The 13,903-nt window shown below is 47.1% G+C and overlaps 2 protein-coding genes across 3 annotated transcripts in view; both read right to left on the minus strand.

The window, feature by feature from the left end:
- Positions 1-1,755: 1,755 nt before the first annotated feature.
- LOC140418732 (uncharacterized) lies at positions 1,756-11,160 on the minus strand. The gene is made up of 2 exons (XM_072502334.1): positions 11,086-11,160; positions 1,756-6,923 (listed from the first exon to the last, which is right to left on the minus strand). Exon 2 carries the CDS (start codon positions 6,542-6,544, stop codon positions 5,783-5,785), a length of 762 nt encoding a protein of 253 aa, XP_072358435.1. The 5' UTR covers positions 6,545-6,923; positions 11,086-11,160; the 3' UTR covers positions 1,756-5,782.
- LOC140418722 (uncharacterized) overlaps positions 1,756-13,903 on the minus strand; it is a 402,445-nt gene continuing 390,297 nt past the window's right edge. The window contains exons 1-2 of one of the 2 annotated variants that reach the window (XR_011945299.1): positions 11,038-11,089; positions 1,756-2,041 (exon numbers count right to left, since the gene is read on the minus strand). The gene's annotated coding sequence lies outside the window, so the exon portion shown is untranslated. Of the gene's footprint in view, positions 2,042-11,037; positions 11,090-13,903 lie in introns of those variants that run through there. The other variant, XR_011945295.1, reaches the window with a different exon arrangement.

Genomic DNA, 13,903 nt, shown 5'->3' on the forward strand with positions numbered 1-13,903 from the left:
TTGTGCTATACAAATTGCAAAGACAAACTGAGGACAAATGTCTCAAAGTTCCTTTCTGGCCATGCCCTTAACAGTAAATAAACTCCAGCTCAGTTATGGGGGTTAATATTCCAGGTAAAAGTCAAATAAATCAGCATTGCGTGAAACAATGTGCATCAAGTATTTTAAAATATTTCTAACAAAAGTTCTTCCTTTTGAAATGTTGTCCCCCCTCCCCCTGTTTCATCCATCCTCACCTCCGACAACAAGTGTGTGGAGTTCCTGGGGTTCCTTTGTCACTGAGATTGAGGCATCTGATCAGCTGCCTCTGCTGCTTCCCTCCCTTCCACTAACCCACCAGACCAAACTACATCTAAAGTTCCTCCTCGTCTGAGCCCTGAACTCGGATCTTTCTCCAGTTTCTCTCCAATCTTCTATCTCCCTCTGAGCTTATATTGTCCATCAGACCCAACTTCTGTTCCCTCGACTCCATTCTCACAAAACAGTTGACCATCCAACCTCTCTATGTTAGTTGATATGTTTCCAGTTCTCCCTCATTTGGTTCTGTCCTTCTCACTTTAATGCAACATCATCACCCATCCGAAACAGAACACTTGACCCCACCATCTTTACAAATTTCCAAGACATCTCCAACCTCCCTTTCCTCTCCAAAGTCCTTGTACTCGGCGTCCCCCAAGGCTGTATCCTCGGCCCCTCCTACTTCCCATTTACAAGCAGCCACGAGGTGATATCATCCCAAAGCACCGTGTTAGTTTTCACATGGACACTGACAACACCCAGCTCTACCTCACCACCATTCCTCTCCATTCCTCCGTTGTTACTAAATTATCAAACTGCTTATCCCACATCCAATACTGGATGAAAGGTTTTCCTCCAATTAAAAATTGGGAAGACCAAGCCATTGTCTTCAGTCACCATTAGAAATTCCATTCCCTAACTCACGAGTCCATCCCTCTCCCTGGGAACTGTCTGAGGCTGAACCACACTCTGCACAATCTCCATATCAGATTGAAATGAAAAATGAAATTGCTTATTGTCACAAGTAAGCTTCGAATGAAGTTACTGTGAAAAGCCCCTAGCTGCCACATTCCGGCGTCTGTTCGGGGAGGCTGGTACGGGAATTGAACCATGCTGCTGGCCTGCCTTGGTCTGCTTTCAAAGCCAGCGATTTAGCCCTGAGCTAAACCAGCCCCTAAACCCACACAAACACAGGGAGAATATGCAAACTCCACATGGACAGTAACCCAGAACCGGGATCGAACCTGGGACCCCGTCGCCGTGAGGCCGCAGTGCTAACCCACTGTGCCACCATGACCCCAAGATTTGACCCCAAGTTGAGTTTCTGACCCCATATCCACACCATCACTAATACCAGATATTTGAATCTCCATAACGTCACCTGTGTCCATCCCCACCCCAGCTCATTTGCTGCTCTTATTTTGTGTAATAACCTTTGATGTGGCACCTTGGGAAATACCTTCTGGAAATCCAGATAAAGCACATCTACAGGTTCTCCTTTATTGACATCCCTTGTTACTTCCTCAGAGAACCTTGACAAATTTGTCAATCATGATTGATTCCCTGAACCCCATTTTCAAACACTGTCAACAGAAAAATCAAATCTCCTCTACCCCTCTGGCTCCTTTGCCAATTACCTTAGAGGGACTCACTTTCTGTTAAAGAGCTCGTCAACCCCTCTCACCCACTTTCCCAAAAGTGAATAAATTTATTCAGGAAAAGTCCAACAAATTCAAATATTTTCCTGTTATAAGTTTATTGATGAAACAGAAACATGGTTAAAAAAAAAACAGAAAATTACTTGAGGATCAAAGACAACCAGAGTAACAGGATGTTCACAATGTTCCGGGTCCCAAATGGTTCCCCTTCGGCTTCTCTGTACCCTGTTCACGTGACTCCCTGCTTTGGACACGGGGGCACTGGACCTTGGGGGTTGAATCACCGACACCCTCAGTCACCCTCCCCTGAACCCTGATTCGTTGGAGGTGCAGTTCTCAGTCAGTCTTCCAGCACCTTCCTGTCTCTATTATGAAAAATGAAATGAAAATTGCTTATTGTCACATAATAACAGTAGCTTCAAATGAAGTTACTGTGAAAAGCCCCTAGTCGCCACATTCCGACGCCTGTTCGGGGAGGCTGGTACGGGAATTGAACCGTGCTGCTGGCCTGCCCTGGTCTGCTTTAAAAGCCAGCTCTTTAGCCCGGTGCTAAATCAGCCCCTATTAGCGACGCCCATGGCAGTTTCCCACCTGGGGAACAAGCCCCGTTATTCTCAGCTAAATTCTGCCCTCAGCTCCATCACCTGGCTGTCAGTGACACGAGCAATAGAGACAGAAAGGTGCCCGAGGCTCAAATAGGAAGACAAAACCTGTGGATTAGGATCTTCGTAAAGGTCAGCAACTTCTTGGAAAAAATCAAATTCCCAGTCAACAAATTAAAGGATCACATGACGTGACTTTTAATACAACAAACAAACAAACTAGAAGCTACTTAAACTCGGAAACCTACACATTAAACTTTAAATTAGAACTTTGTCCTTTTACATAACCTACAATCACACTCCAAGATTATAGTTACTCTGTCCTGGAAGTTGAAACTGAATTGTCTCAGGACCTGTCCAAAGTGATCATTCATTCCCGAGGATTTACTTCCGTTCTTCAACCAAGACACTGAGGGAAAAAAGGGAGAATAGAATAGAATGTGAACTCGCAAAATACATAAAAATGGACTGTAAAAGCTGCTGTGGCTACGTAAAAAGGAAACATTTTGCTCAGACAAAAGGTTTGTCCGTTCCAGATAGAGTCAGGAGAATTTAGAATGAGGAATAGAGATCGCTACAGCCACCTCGTTCAACACTCTGGGATGTGGATCATCAGCTTTTGGGGATTTATTCACTTTCAACCCCATTAATTTCTCCAGTGCTACTTTTTCACCAATAATCTCTGCCAGTCCCTTGGTTCTCTGGTGTTTTGGGGACAATTTCTGTATCTTCCTCTGTGAAGACAGACACACATTGTTTAGTTTCTCTGCCATTTCCTTACTCCCCATTATAAACTCTCCTGTCTCTGCCTGGAATGGACCCACATTGGTCTTTGCTGATCTTTTCCTTTTCACATTCCTGTAGAAGCTTTTCCAGTTGTTTTTTATGTTTCTCGCCAGTTTGCTCCCATCAGTTTCTTGGTCCTCCTTTGCTGAATTCTAATGGATCTCATGGAATCTTTAACTTTTCTTGTTAGCCACGGTTACATCACTTTTCCTGTTGGATTTTTGTTTCTTAAAGGAATCTATATTTGTTCTATACATGTGAAATAAAAGTCGCAAAAGTCCCAGAGGTCCATAGGCTGCTCTCTCCTTTGACAAAGAGAGAGCTGACTGGTGGTGATTTAACCGGAGGGTCAGCACACCTCAGGCGAGGGGCCTGGTTGAGAAGGCGGGGCCTTCATGAATAAACTCAGCCAGTACGGGAGTTGAATCCTCACTGTTGGCCTTGCTCTGCATCACAAACCAGCCGCCCAGCCCAACTGATCTAACCGACTTCCTGATAAATATGTAATAATTCCTTAAATATTAGGTATTCCCTGTACCAATCAGTTTCCCACTCCATCTCAAGACAACTTGCCCCTCATACCCTGATAGATTTTTTCTGTGAGGAACACCCAGATAAATTAAACAAAAGAACGACGTAACCACCAGGGCCCATTTCCATGGCAACGTGGCATGCGTTGGGGGGGTTTGAAACAGAAATGGAAACTAACTATCTTCAAGCTTCCAAACACCCTTTCACTCTGTGACCCTTGTACAATTTGAAGCCAGTTATTAGCAACAAGGCTCAAAGAGCATCAGCCCACTGGAGGCAAAGTGGTGAGACTGGCCAGTCCAGCAGAAAGAAACCCTCCGACCATCCCCACTGACCACCTGTCAGAATGAACAAAATGCAGTCCTGGATGTAGAGCAGAAACAATAACAGCAGAATCCAACTCCTGTAATCGATTGTGAAATTGTTGGTGTCACAGCAGGTGCGATGAAACATACAATCCCGTCTCACATTGAGAGGTGGACGGCGTCTCCTTAGTGTGAACTCCCTGGTGTGTCCGCAGGTGAGATAACCGAGTGAAACTCTTCCGACACCGAGAGCAGGTGGACGGCGTCTCCCCAGTGTGAACTCGCTGGTGTGACTGCAGGTTGAATACTCGAGTAAATCCTTTCCCACACTGAGAGCAGGTGAATGGCCTCTCCCCAGTTTTTGATTTGATTTATTATTGTCACATGTATTAGTATACAGTGAAACGTATTGCTTCTTGCATACTGTACAAACAATGCATACCGTACATAGCGAAGGAAGGAGAGACTACAGAATATAATGTTACAGTTATAGCAAGGTGTAGAGAAAAGATCAACTTAATGCAACGTAGGTCCATTCAAAAGTCTGATGGCAGTAGGGAAGAAGCTGCTCTTGAGTCGTTTGGTACGTGACCTCAAACTTTGGTCTCTTTTTCCTGACGGAAGAAGGTGGAAGAGAGTATGTCCGGGGTGCGTGGGGTCCTTAATTATGCTGGCTGCCTTTCCAAGGCAGCGGGAATTATAGATAGAGTCAATGGATGGGAGGCTGGTTTGAGTGATGGATTGAGCTTCATTCACTTCCTTTTGCAGTTTACTGCGGTCTTGGGCAGAGCAGACTCCATACCAGGCTGTGATACAACCAGAAAGAATGCTTTCTATGGTGCATCTGTAGAAGTTGGTGAGAGTCATAGCTGACATGCCAAATTTCCTTAGTCTTCTGAGAAAGTTGGTGGGCTTTCTTAACTAGAGTGTCAGCATGGGGGACCAGGACAGGTTGCTGGTGATCTGTACACCTAAATACTTGAAGCTCTCGACCCTTTCTATTTCATTCCCATTGATGTAGAGAGGGGCAAGTTCTCCACTACGCTTCCTGAAGTCGATGACAATCTAATTTGTTTTGTTGACATTGAGCTAGAGATTATTGTCATCGCACCAGTTCACCAGATTCTCTATCTCATTCCTATACTCTGTCTCGTCATCCGACCTACTACGGTGGTGTCATCAGCAAATTTGAAAATCGAGTTGGTGGGGAATTTATCCACACAGTCATCGGTGTATAAGGAGTATAGTAGGGGGCTGAGGACACAGCCTTGTGGGGCACCAGTATTGAGGATGATCGTGGAGGAGGTGTTGTTGCCTATCCTTACTGATTGTGGCCTGTGGGTTAGAAAGTTCAGGATCCAGTTGCAGAGGGAGGAGCAGAGGCCAAGGCCATGAAGTTTGAAGATGAGTTTTGGAGGAATGATGGTGTTGAAGGCTGAGCTGTAGTCGATAAATAGGAGTCTGACATAGGTTCCTTTGTTATCTAGGTGTTCCAGGGTAGAGTGCAGGGCCATGGAGATGGCGTCTGCTGTGGACCTGTTGTAGCGGTAGGCGAACTGTCGTGGATCAAGGCAATCCGGGAGGCTGGAGTTGATTTGTGCCATGACTAACCTTTCGAAGCACTTCATCATGATGGATGTCAGAGCCACTGGACAATAGTCATTTCGGCACGCTGCTTTGCTTTGTTGTGGTACAGGGATGATGGTCGTCTTCTTGAAGCAGATAGGGACCTCAGATTATTGTAAAGAGAGGTTGAAGTGCTCATCCAGGTACCCCATCCGGGCCAGTGGCTTTCCGTGGGTTGACCTTCGAGACGGCTGCTTTGAGTGTGAACTCCCTGGTGTCTCCGCAGTTGAGGTAATTGAGTAAATCCTTTCCCACACTAAGAGCACGTGGATGGCCTCTCCCCAGTGTGAACTCGCTGATGTTTCCGCAGGTTGGAGGAATCAATAAATCCCTTCCCACATTGGGAGCAGGTGAATGGCCTCTCCCCAATGTGAACTCGCTGGTGTCTCTGCATGGTGGATAATTGAGTAAATCCCTTCCCACACTGAGAGCAGGTGAATGGCCTCTCCCCAGTGTGAACTCGCTGGTGTGTCTGCAGGTTGGGTAATTGAGTAAATCCCTTCCCACACTGAGAGCAGGTGAATGGCCTCTCCCCACTGTGAACCCGGTGGTGTGACTGCAGGTTGGATGAATCACTGAATCCCTTCCCACACTGAGAGCAGGTGAATGGCCTCTCCCCAGTGTGAACTCGCTGATGTGTCTGTAGTTTGGATACTCGAGTAAATCCTTTCCCACACTGAGAGCAGGTGAATGGCGTCTCCCCAGTGTGAACTCGCTGGTGTGTCCGCAGGTTGGATGAATCACTGAATCCCTTCCCACACTGAGAGCAGAACGGCCTCACCCCAGTGTGAACTCGCTGGTGTCTCCGCAGGGTGGATAACTGAGTGAATCCTTTCCCACACTGAGAGCAGGTGAACGGCCTCTCCCCAGTGTGAACTCGCTGGTGTGTCCGCAGGGTGGATGAATCACTGAATCCCTTCCCACACTGAGAGCAGGTGAATGACCTCTCCCCAGTGTGACTACGTCGATGAGTTTCCACCTTTGATGGGGCTTTGAATCCCTTTCCACAGTCCCCCATTTCCACGGTTTCTCCATGTTTTGGGTCTCTTCGTGTCTCTCTAGGCGGGACAATCAGTTGAAGCCTTGTCCAGAGACACAACACATGTATGGTCTCTCCCCACTCTGAATATTGTTATGTTTTTCAGGCTGTGTAACTGGTTGAAGCTCTTTCCACGGTCAGTTCACTGGAACACTCTCACTCGGGTGTGTGTTGTGTGGGTCTCGGGGCTTTTCCAGTCACACTGATGTTTGATATCTTTAGCTGACAGTTCGGGCAAACATTTCTCCTTCTAGGTTCAAAGGCTGATGATATTCAGGTTCCAGGGAATCGAGTGACTCTGTCAGGTCGAGACGTAACGCCTGAGATATCGGTCTGTAATTCCTCCTCGTCTAATATCCTGTAAAAACAATTTACAAAATTCATCACTGTCAGTACAGGATAGAAACTCAGAACAGACAATTCTAGTTTCTATGTCACATCTTTTCCTCTCTCTTATTCCCCAAAAGCTGTAAATCTCCATCCCACACACTCTCCCTCTATTCTCACTCTGCTGTACCTAATATTCACCCTCCCTATTCTCCTGAAGGTGCTGATTTAGGCTGATTGACAGATCCAAGCTCACAGCTTCCTGTCCAGGAGATCACAACAAATATGAGCTGCAGTCGGCCATTCGGCCCATTGAGCCTGAACCATTCAATGGGATCATTGGCTGATCTACCTCAGCACCGTTTTCCCACATTATCCCTCATTTCACAATGGTTAGCACAGTTGGGTAGCACAGTTGGGTAGCACAGTGGTTAGCACTATTGCTTCACAGCTCCAGGGTCCCAGGTTCGATACCCGGCTTGGGTCACTGTATGTGCGGAGTCTGCACGTTCTCACCGTGTGTGCGTGGGTTTCCTCCAGGTGCTCCGGTTTCCTCCCACAGTCCAAAGATGTGCAGGTTAGGTGGATTGGCTATGCTAAATTGCCCTTAGTGTCCAAAAAGGTTAGGTGGTGTTACTGGGTTACGGGGATCGGGTGGAAGCTTGGGCTTAAGTAGGGTGCTCTTTCCAAGGGCGGTGCAGACTCGACGGGCCAAATGGACTCCTTCTGCACTGTAAATCTTCTGGGGTACAGAATTTCAAAGCTTCACCACATCCTCGAGAAAATAAATCCCTTCTCATCTCAGCTTTCTCTTCATTTACCTGCCAGTTCCCCATAACCCTCGGAACGTTCATCGATCAGAAATCTGTCTGTGCCGGGGCGTCGGCCTTGTGGTGCGGGAGTAGCTGCTTTCCGCAGGTTCTGGTGCCACTCACCTATAATCTGATCTTTAAATTAATATTGTTATCATGTCCCCTGGAAGACGTCAGGGTTCAGTTTAGTAGGATTCTGCCAAATAAAGTGAAGAAATCTGTTGACAAAACAGCGCAGGTGGATTCAGTGGGGGTGGAGCCACCTTTTCAACATGGCGGCCTGACCCTCGGGAGGTCTCTCGACCCCGCGCTCTCTGGGGCTCTCATGGAAGCGGCGAAAATGATGACTGCCGGCATTATCCATGTTACTGACCAGAGGCGGAGTGTGCTGACTCAATATCTGTGAGCTCATGAGGACCAGCGGCAAAACGCCATGAAGAGGCTCGATGATCTGGGCAGCACGGTGGCGCAGTGGATAACACTGCTGCCTCACGGCACCGAGGACCCAGGTTCAATCCCAGCTCTGGGTCGCTGTCCGTGGTGAGTTTGCACATTCTCCCCGTGTTTGCGTGGGTTTCGCATCCGCAACCCAAAGATGTGCAGCGTAGGTGGATTGGCCATGCTAAATTGCCCCTTAATTGGAAAAAATGAATTGGGTACTCAAAATTTATTTTTTTTAAAGAAAAAAAAAGAGACTTGATGAAGCGGAGGAGAGAATCCTGAACGTTCAGCAAGATGCCTCTGTCAAAATGCAATCCTTTGAAGACCAACCAAGTGGCTTTCGGAGGTCCTGGAGGATTTGGAGGACCGAGGGTCGGAGAAAGAACATACGAGTCGTCGGCCTGTCAGAAGGTGTGGAGGCTAAGGCTCCCGTTAGGTTATTCGAGGACTGGCTGCCATGTTGGGTGCCACGGTAGCACAGTGGCTAACACTGTTGCTTCACAGCATCAGGGACCCAGGCTCAATTCCCAGTCTGTCTGTGCAGAGTCTGCACATTCTCCCTGTGACTATGTGGGTTTCCTCCCGGTGCTCCGGTCTCCTCCCAGTGGTTGGAGGACTTCCACAAGTCCCAAAAGACGTGTTTGTGGGAGGAATTGGACATTCAGTGTGCCCGAACAGGCGCCGGAGTGTGGTGACTAGGGGATTTTCACAATAACCTAATTGCAGTGTTAATGTCAGCCTACTTGTGACAATAATAAAGATTATTATGAATGGGCTGAAGGGCCTCTTTCCGTGCTGTAAAACTCTCTGACTCTAAAGATAGAGGTGGTAGAGGGAGGGAGGGAATGACATTATAGAGAAACTGCCAAAGCCACAACATTCATAAGAACATAAGAACTAGGAGCAGGAGTAGGCCATCTGGCCCCTCGAGCCTGCTCCACCATTCAATGATATCATGGCTGATCTTTTGTGGACTCAGCTCCACTTTCCGGCCCGAACACCAGAACCCTTAATCCCTTTATTCTTCAAAAAAACTATCTATCTTTATCTTAAAAACATTGAATGAAGGAGCCTCTACTGCTTCACTGGGCAAGGAATTCCATAGATTCACAACCCTTTGGGTGAAGAAGTTCCTCCTAAACTCAGTCCTAAATCTACTTCCCCTTATTTTGAGGCTATACCCCCTAGTTCTGCTTTCACCCGCCAGTGGAAACAACCTGCCCGCATCTATCCTATCTATTCCCTTCATAATCTTATATGTTTCTATAAGATCCCCCCTCATCCTTCTAAATTCCAATGAGTACAGTCCCAGTCTACTCAACCTCTCCTCGTAATCCAGCCCCTTCAGCTCTGGGATTAACCTAGTGAATCTCCTCTGCACACCCTCCAGTGCCAGTCCGTCCTTTCTCAAGTAAGGAGACCAAAACTGAACACAATACTCCAGGTGTGGCCACACTAACACCTTATACAATTGCAGCAGAACCTCCCTAGTCTTAAACTCCATCCCTCTAGCAATGAAGGACAAAATTCCATTTGGCTTCTTTATCACCTGTTGCACCTGAAAACCAACTTTTTGCGACTCATGCACTAGCACACCCAGGTCTCTCTGCACAGCAGCATGTTTTAATATTTTATCATTTAAATAATAATCCCTTTTGCTGTTATTCCTACCAAAATGGATAACCTCACATTTGTCAACATTGTATTCCATCTGCCAGACCCTAGCCCATTCACTTAGCCTATCCACATCCCTCTGCAGACTTCCAGTATCCTCTGCACTTTTTGCTTTACCACTTATCTTAGTGTCGTCTGCAAACTTGGACACATTGCCATTGGTCCCCAACTCCAAATCGTCTATGTAAATTGTGAACAGTTGTGGGCCCAACACTGATCCCTGAGGGACACCACTAGCTACTGATTGCCAACCAGAGAAACACCCATTAATCCCCAGTCTTTGCTTTCTATTAATTAACCAATCCTCTACCCATGCTACTACTTTCCCCTTAATGCCATGCATCTTTATCTTGTGCAACAACCTTTTGTGTGGCACCTTGTCAAAGGCTTTCTGGAAATCCAGATATACCACATCCATTGGCTCCCCGTTATCTACCGCGCTGTTAATGTCCTCAAACAATTCCATTAAATTAGTTTGGCACGACCTGCCCTTTATGAACCCATGCTGCGTCTGCCCAATGGGACAATTTCCATCCAGATGCCTCGCCATTTCTTCCTTGATGATAGATTCCAGCATCTTCCCTACTACCGAAGTTAAGCTCACTGGCCGATAATTACCTGCTTTCTGCCTACCTCCTTTTTTAAGCAGTGGTGTCACGTTTACTAATTTCCAATCCGCCGGGACCACCCCAGAGTCTAGTGAATTTGGTAAATTATCACTAGTGCATTTGCAATTTCCCTAGCCATCTCTTTTAGCACTCTGGGATGCATTCCATCAGGTCCAGGAGACTTGGCTACCTTTAGCCCCATTAGCTTGCCCATCACGACCTCCTTGGTGAAAACAATCCTCTCAAGGTCCACACCTGTCATAACCTCATTTCCATCAGTCACTGGCATGTTATTTGTGTCTTCCACTGTGAAGACCGACCCAAAAAACCTGTTCAGTTCCTCACCCATTTCCTCATCTCCCATTATTAAATCTCCCTTCTCATCCTCTAAAGGACCAATATTTACCTTAGCCACTCTTTCACCAGCTGCAGCTTTCACCACCAGCTCTGAAGACACACCTTAGCTCCCTTTCCAATCTGAAAGCAGCCTGAGCTGGATTTACATTCCCCTTAATTGATCATTGCTGGGTGATAATCCTGTCCTTCCTCACCTCACACCACTGTGACAGCACCTTCACTGCACAGACTGCAGCAACTGACCAAACATCACCTTCCCAGTTATTCCTGAAGGCACCGCCTTCCCAACCTGGCCCCTTGCCTGAGGTGTGGTGATCCTCAGGTCACATCACCGCCGGTCAGCTCTCTCCCGGGACCAGGCCCTGGTTCACAGCCGCCATCTTGGGGAAGCAGAGCGCATGCGCTGGCGTCTTGGTGACGCAACAGCTTATTGGGGTGGGGGGGGAAACAAGGTTTCTGATCCCAGCTGGGTCCCAGTGCCGGTGAACTTGTTTTAAAAAAGTTTCACCCACGCCTGGGCTGAAGCTGATGTTTGTGGCCTGGGGGTCCCGTGGAGCATGTAGACATTCAGTGTGAGAGACTGCAGCCTCTATATAGCTACCTGAAGGGGTTATACAGCATTTGATTATAATTCGTGCTCCTTTCCACTCCATTATCAGGATGTTTGTGTGATATTTCCTTACCCTCAGTGTGATTTTACTTTACTTGAAATACATTTCAGCAGCAGGCTTACTGGTAATTTTTAAACCGAAGATGGTTATTTATTGTCACACAATTTCCCTGGATGTTTGAACATCTCAGTCTGTCTTATTCACACTCACTGACACATAAACAGAAATTAGATACAGATCAAGTTGAAGCTGGAATGATGAAAATGGAATGTAGACTGCAGTCTTTATATCTCTGCAGGTCTACTGTCTTCTTGTTGAGCAGGTCCTTTAGTTGGAGTGAAGCGTGTTTAGAAACAAATAATTCTCATGAGTCTCTGAAGCTTCTTGTAGATGAATAGCCAGGAGGTTGGTTCTCAGGTGGCCTTGGAAGCTGGAATAAGTACAGTACTGTGGCTGCAGTGGGAGACATTCAGCTCTGCTGGTTCAGCTGGTTCCTGGTAATTCAGATGCTTCTCACACACACATTTGCTTTGTTCAGGGTTTATTATACTGCATCCCTGACAATTAACTGCAGGGTTAAAACTCAGACCCAGAACACCCCGATACAATAGCAGTTTACGATGCTCACTCACGCTTATCTCTGCCCCAATTCGAGCTCATTCTCCTGTGTTCAATATGACACTTGGAGACCAACAGTCCCGAGATTTCATATTCCTCAAATGCTGGTTCATCCTGACACAACGAGACATTTAAGCTTCACAGGTGGCTGCAAAGTTTCCTTACTCAGATCCGTGTTAACTAAATATTGGTCACAGAATCGAATGTTGCCCACAGTTTAATGTCCATAATAACCTGTTAAGTTGCAGCCATCTTGGCAGAGTTTGTGGATCTTACAGTCTATAATATCTAGTATCCTTGTGCCGAGCGTGACATCTTGAATCTACTCTTGGGTCTGGATAAAACAGTGCATTGTCGCTGGGTGGGATCAGAGGCATGGTAGCACAGTGTATAGCACTGTTGCTTCACAGCTCCAGGGTCCCAGGTTCGATTCCCAGCTTGGGTCACTGTCTGTGCGGAGTCTGCACGTTCTCCCCGTGTCTGCATGGGTTTTCCTCTGGGTGCTCCGGTTTCCTCCCACAAGTCCCGAAACGTGCTGTTAGGTAATATGGACATTCTGAATTCTCCCTCTGTGTACCCAAACAGGCGCCGGAATGTAGCGTCTAGGGGTCTTTCACAGTCACTGGCACTGTTTATTAAAAAAATTAAAAATATTTTTTTTATTCTCCTCCTTTTTCACATTTTCTCCCAAACTTACACCCACCAACAATAAACAATAATCAGTAACAAATATGTCAATCCCCATACCAATAACAACGATCCCATCCTCCCATCAAACCCCAAACATTAGCCCGCATGTTCACACAAACAAATGACAAAAAGGAATTAGGAATCACCCATAGTCGCCATTAACACACACACACACCCTCCCCCCAACCCTCCCACCCACCCGCCCCAACTAATGTTCTGTTATCTGCTTCTTGAAAGTGCATAATGAATAATGCCCATGAATTGTAGAACCCCTCCATCCTTCCCCTCACTTCAAACTTAACCTTCTCAAGAGTCAAGAATTCCAATAGGGCCCCCGTCACGCCAGGGCACAGGATGGAGCGGTTGCTCTCCAACCTATCAGGATCTGCCTTCGGGCGATCAACAAGGCGAAGGCTACAACATCTGCCTCCGCACGCGTTTCCAACCCTGGGTGGTCCGACACCCCGAATAGGGGCCAGTTTCACGTGCACCACTTTAGAAATTATCCTAAAATCCTCCTTCCAATAATCCTCTAGCTTTGGACAGGACCAAAACATATGAACATGATTAGCAGCCCCCCCCCCTCCCCCCGCCCGCCCGCAACATTCACACACATCTTCTACTCCTTCAAAGAATTGGCTCATCCTCGCCCTCGTGAGGTGTGCTCTGTATACCACCTTCAGCTGTACCAGCCCCAAACTTGCGCATGAGGTGGAGGCATTCACTCTCCGGAGCATCTCACATCAGAACCCCTCCTCCATATGCTCGCCCAACTCTTCCTCCCACTTTGCTTTGATCCCTTCCAGTGGTGCCTTCTCCTCTTCCAAAATAGCTCTGTAAACCGCCGACACTACCCCCTTCTCCAGTCCCCCTGTCATCGGCACCTCCTCCAGCAATGTGGAGACCTGCTCCACCGGGAAGCTCTGTCTCTCCTTTCTGGCAAAATCCCGAACATGCATGTATCTAAACATTTCCCCTTGCTCCAGCCCATACTTCGCTTCCTGCTCCTTCAATCCTGCAAACCGACCCCTAAGAAACAAATCTTTTGGTGTCTTAATCCCCTTCTCCTCCCATTTCCGAAAATTTCCATCCCACGTCCCTGGCTCAAATCTGTGGTTTCCCTGAATCGGCATTTCCCTTGACCCTGCCCCCAACCCGAAGTGTTGGCAAAACTGCCCCCAAATTCTCAATGAAGCTATT

This window comes from Scyliorhinus torazame, chromosome 5 (assembly GCF_047496885.1).
Source record: "Scyliorhinus torazame isolate Kashiwa2021f chromosome 5, sScyTor2.1, whole genome shotgun sequence".
Lineage (NCBI taxonomy): Eukaryota > Metazoa > Chordata > Chondrichthyes > Carcharhiniformes > Scyliorhinidae > Scyliorhinus > Scyliorhinus torazame.

Bases quoted from the DNA above. Each gene is read 5' to 3' on its own strand.
- LOC140418732 (XM_072502334.1), bottom strand. From the start codon at position 6,544: ATGGGGGACTGTGGAAAGGGATTCAAAGCCCCATCAAAGGTGGAAACT.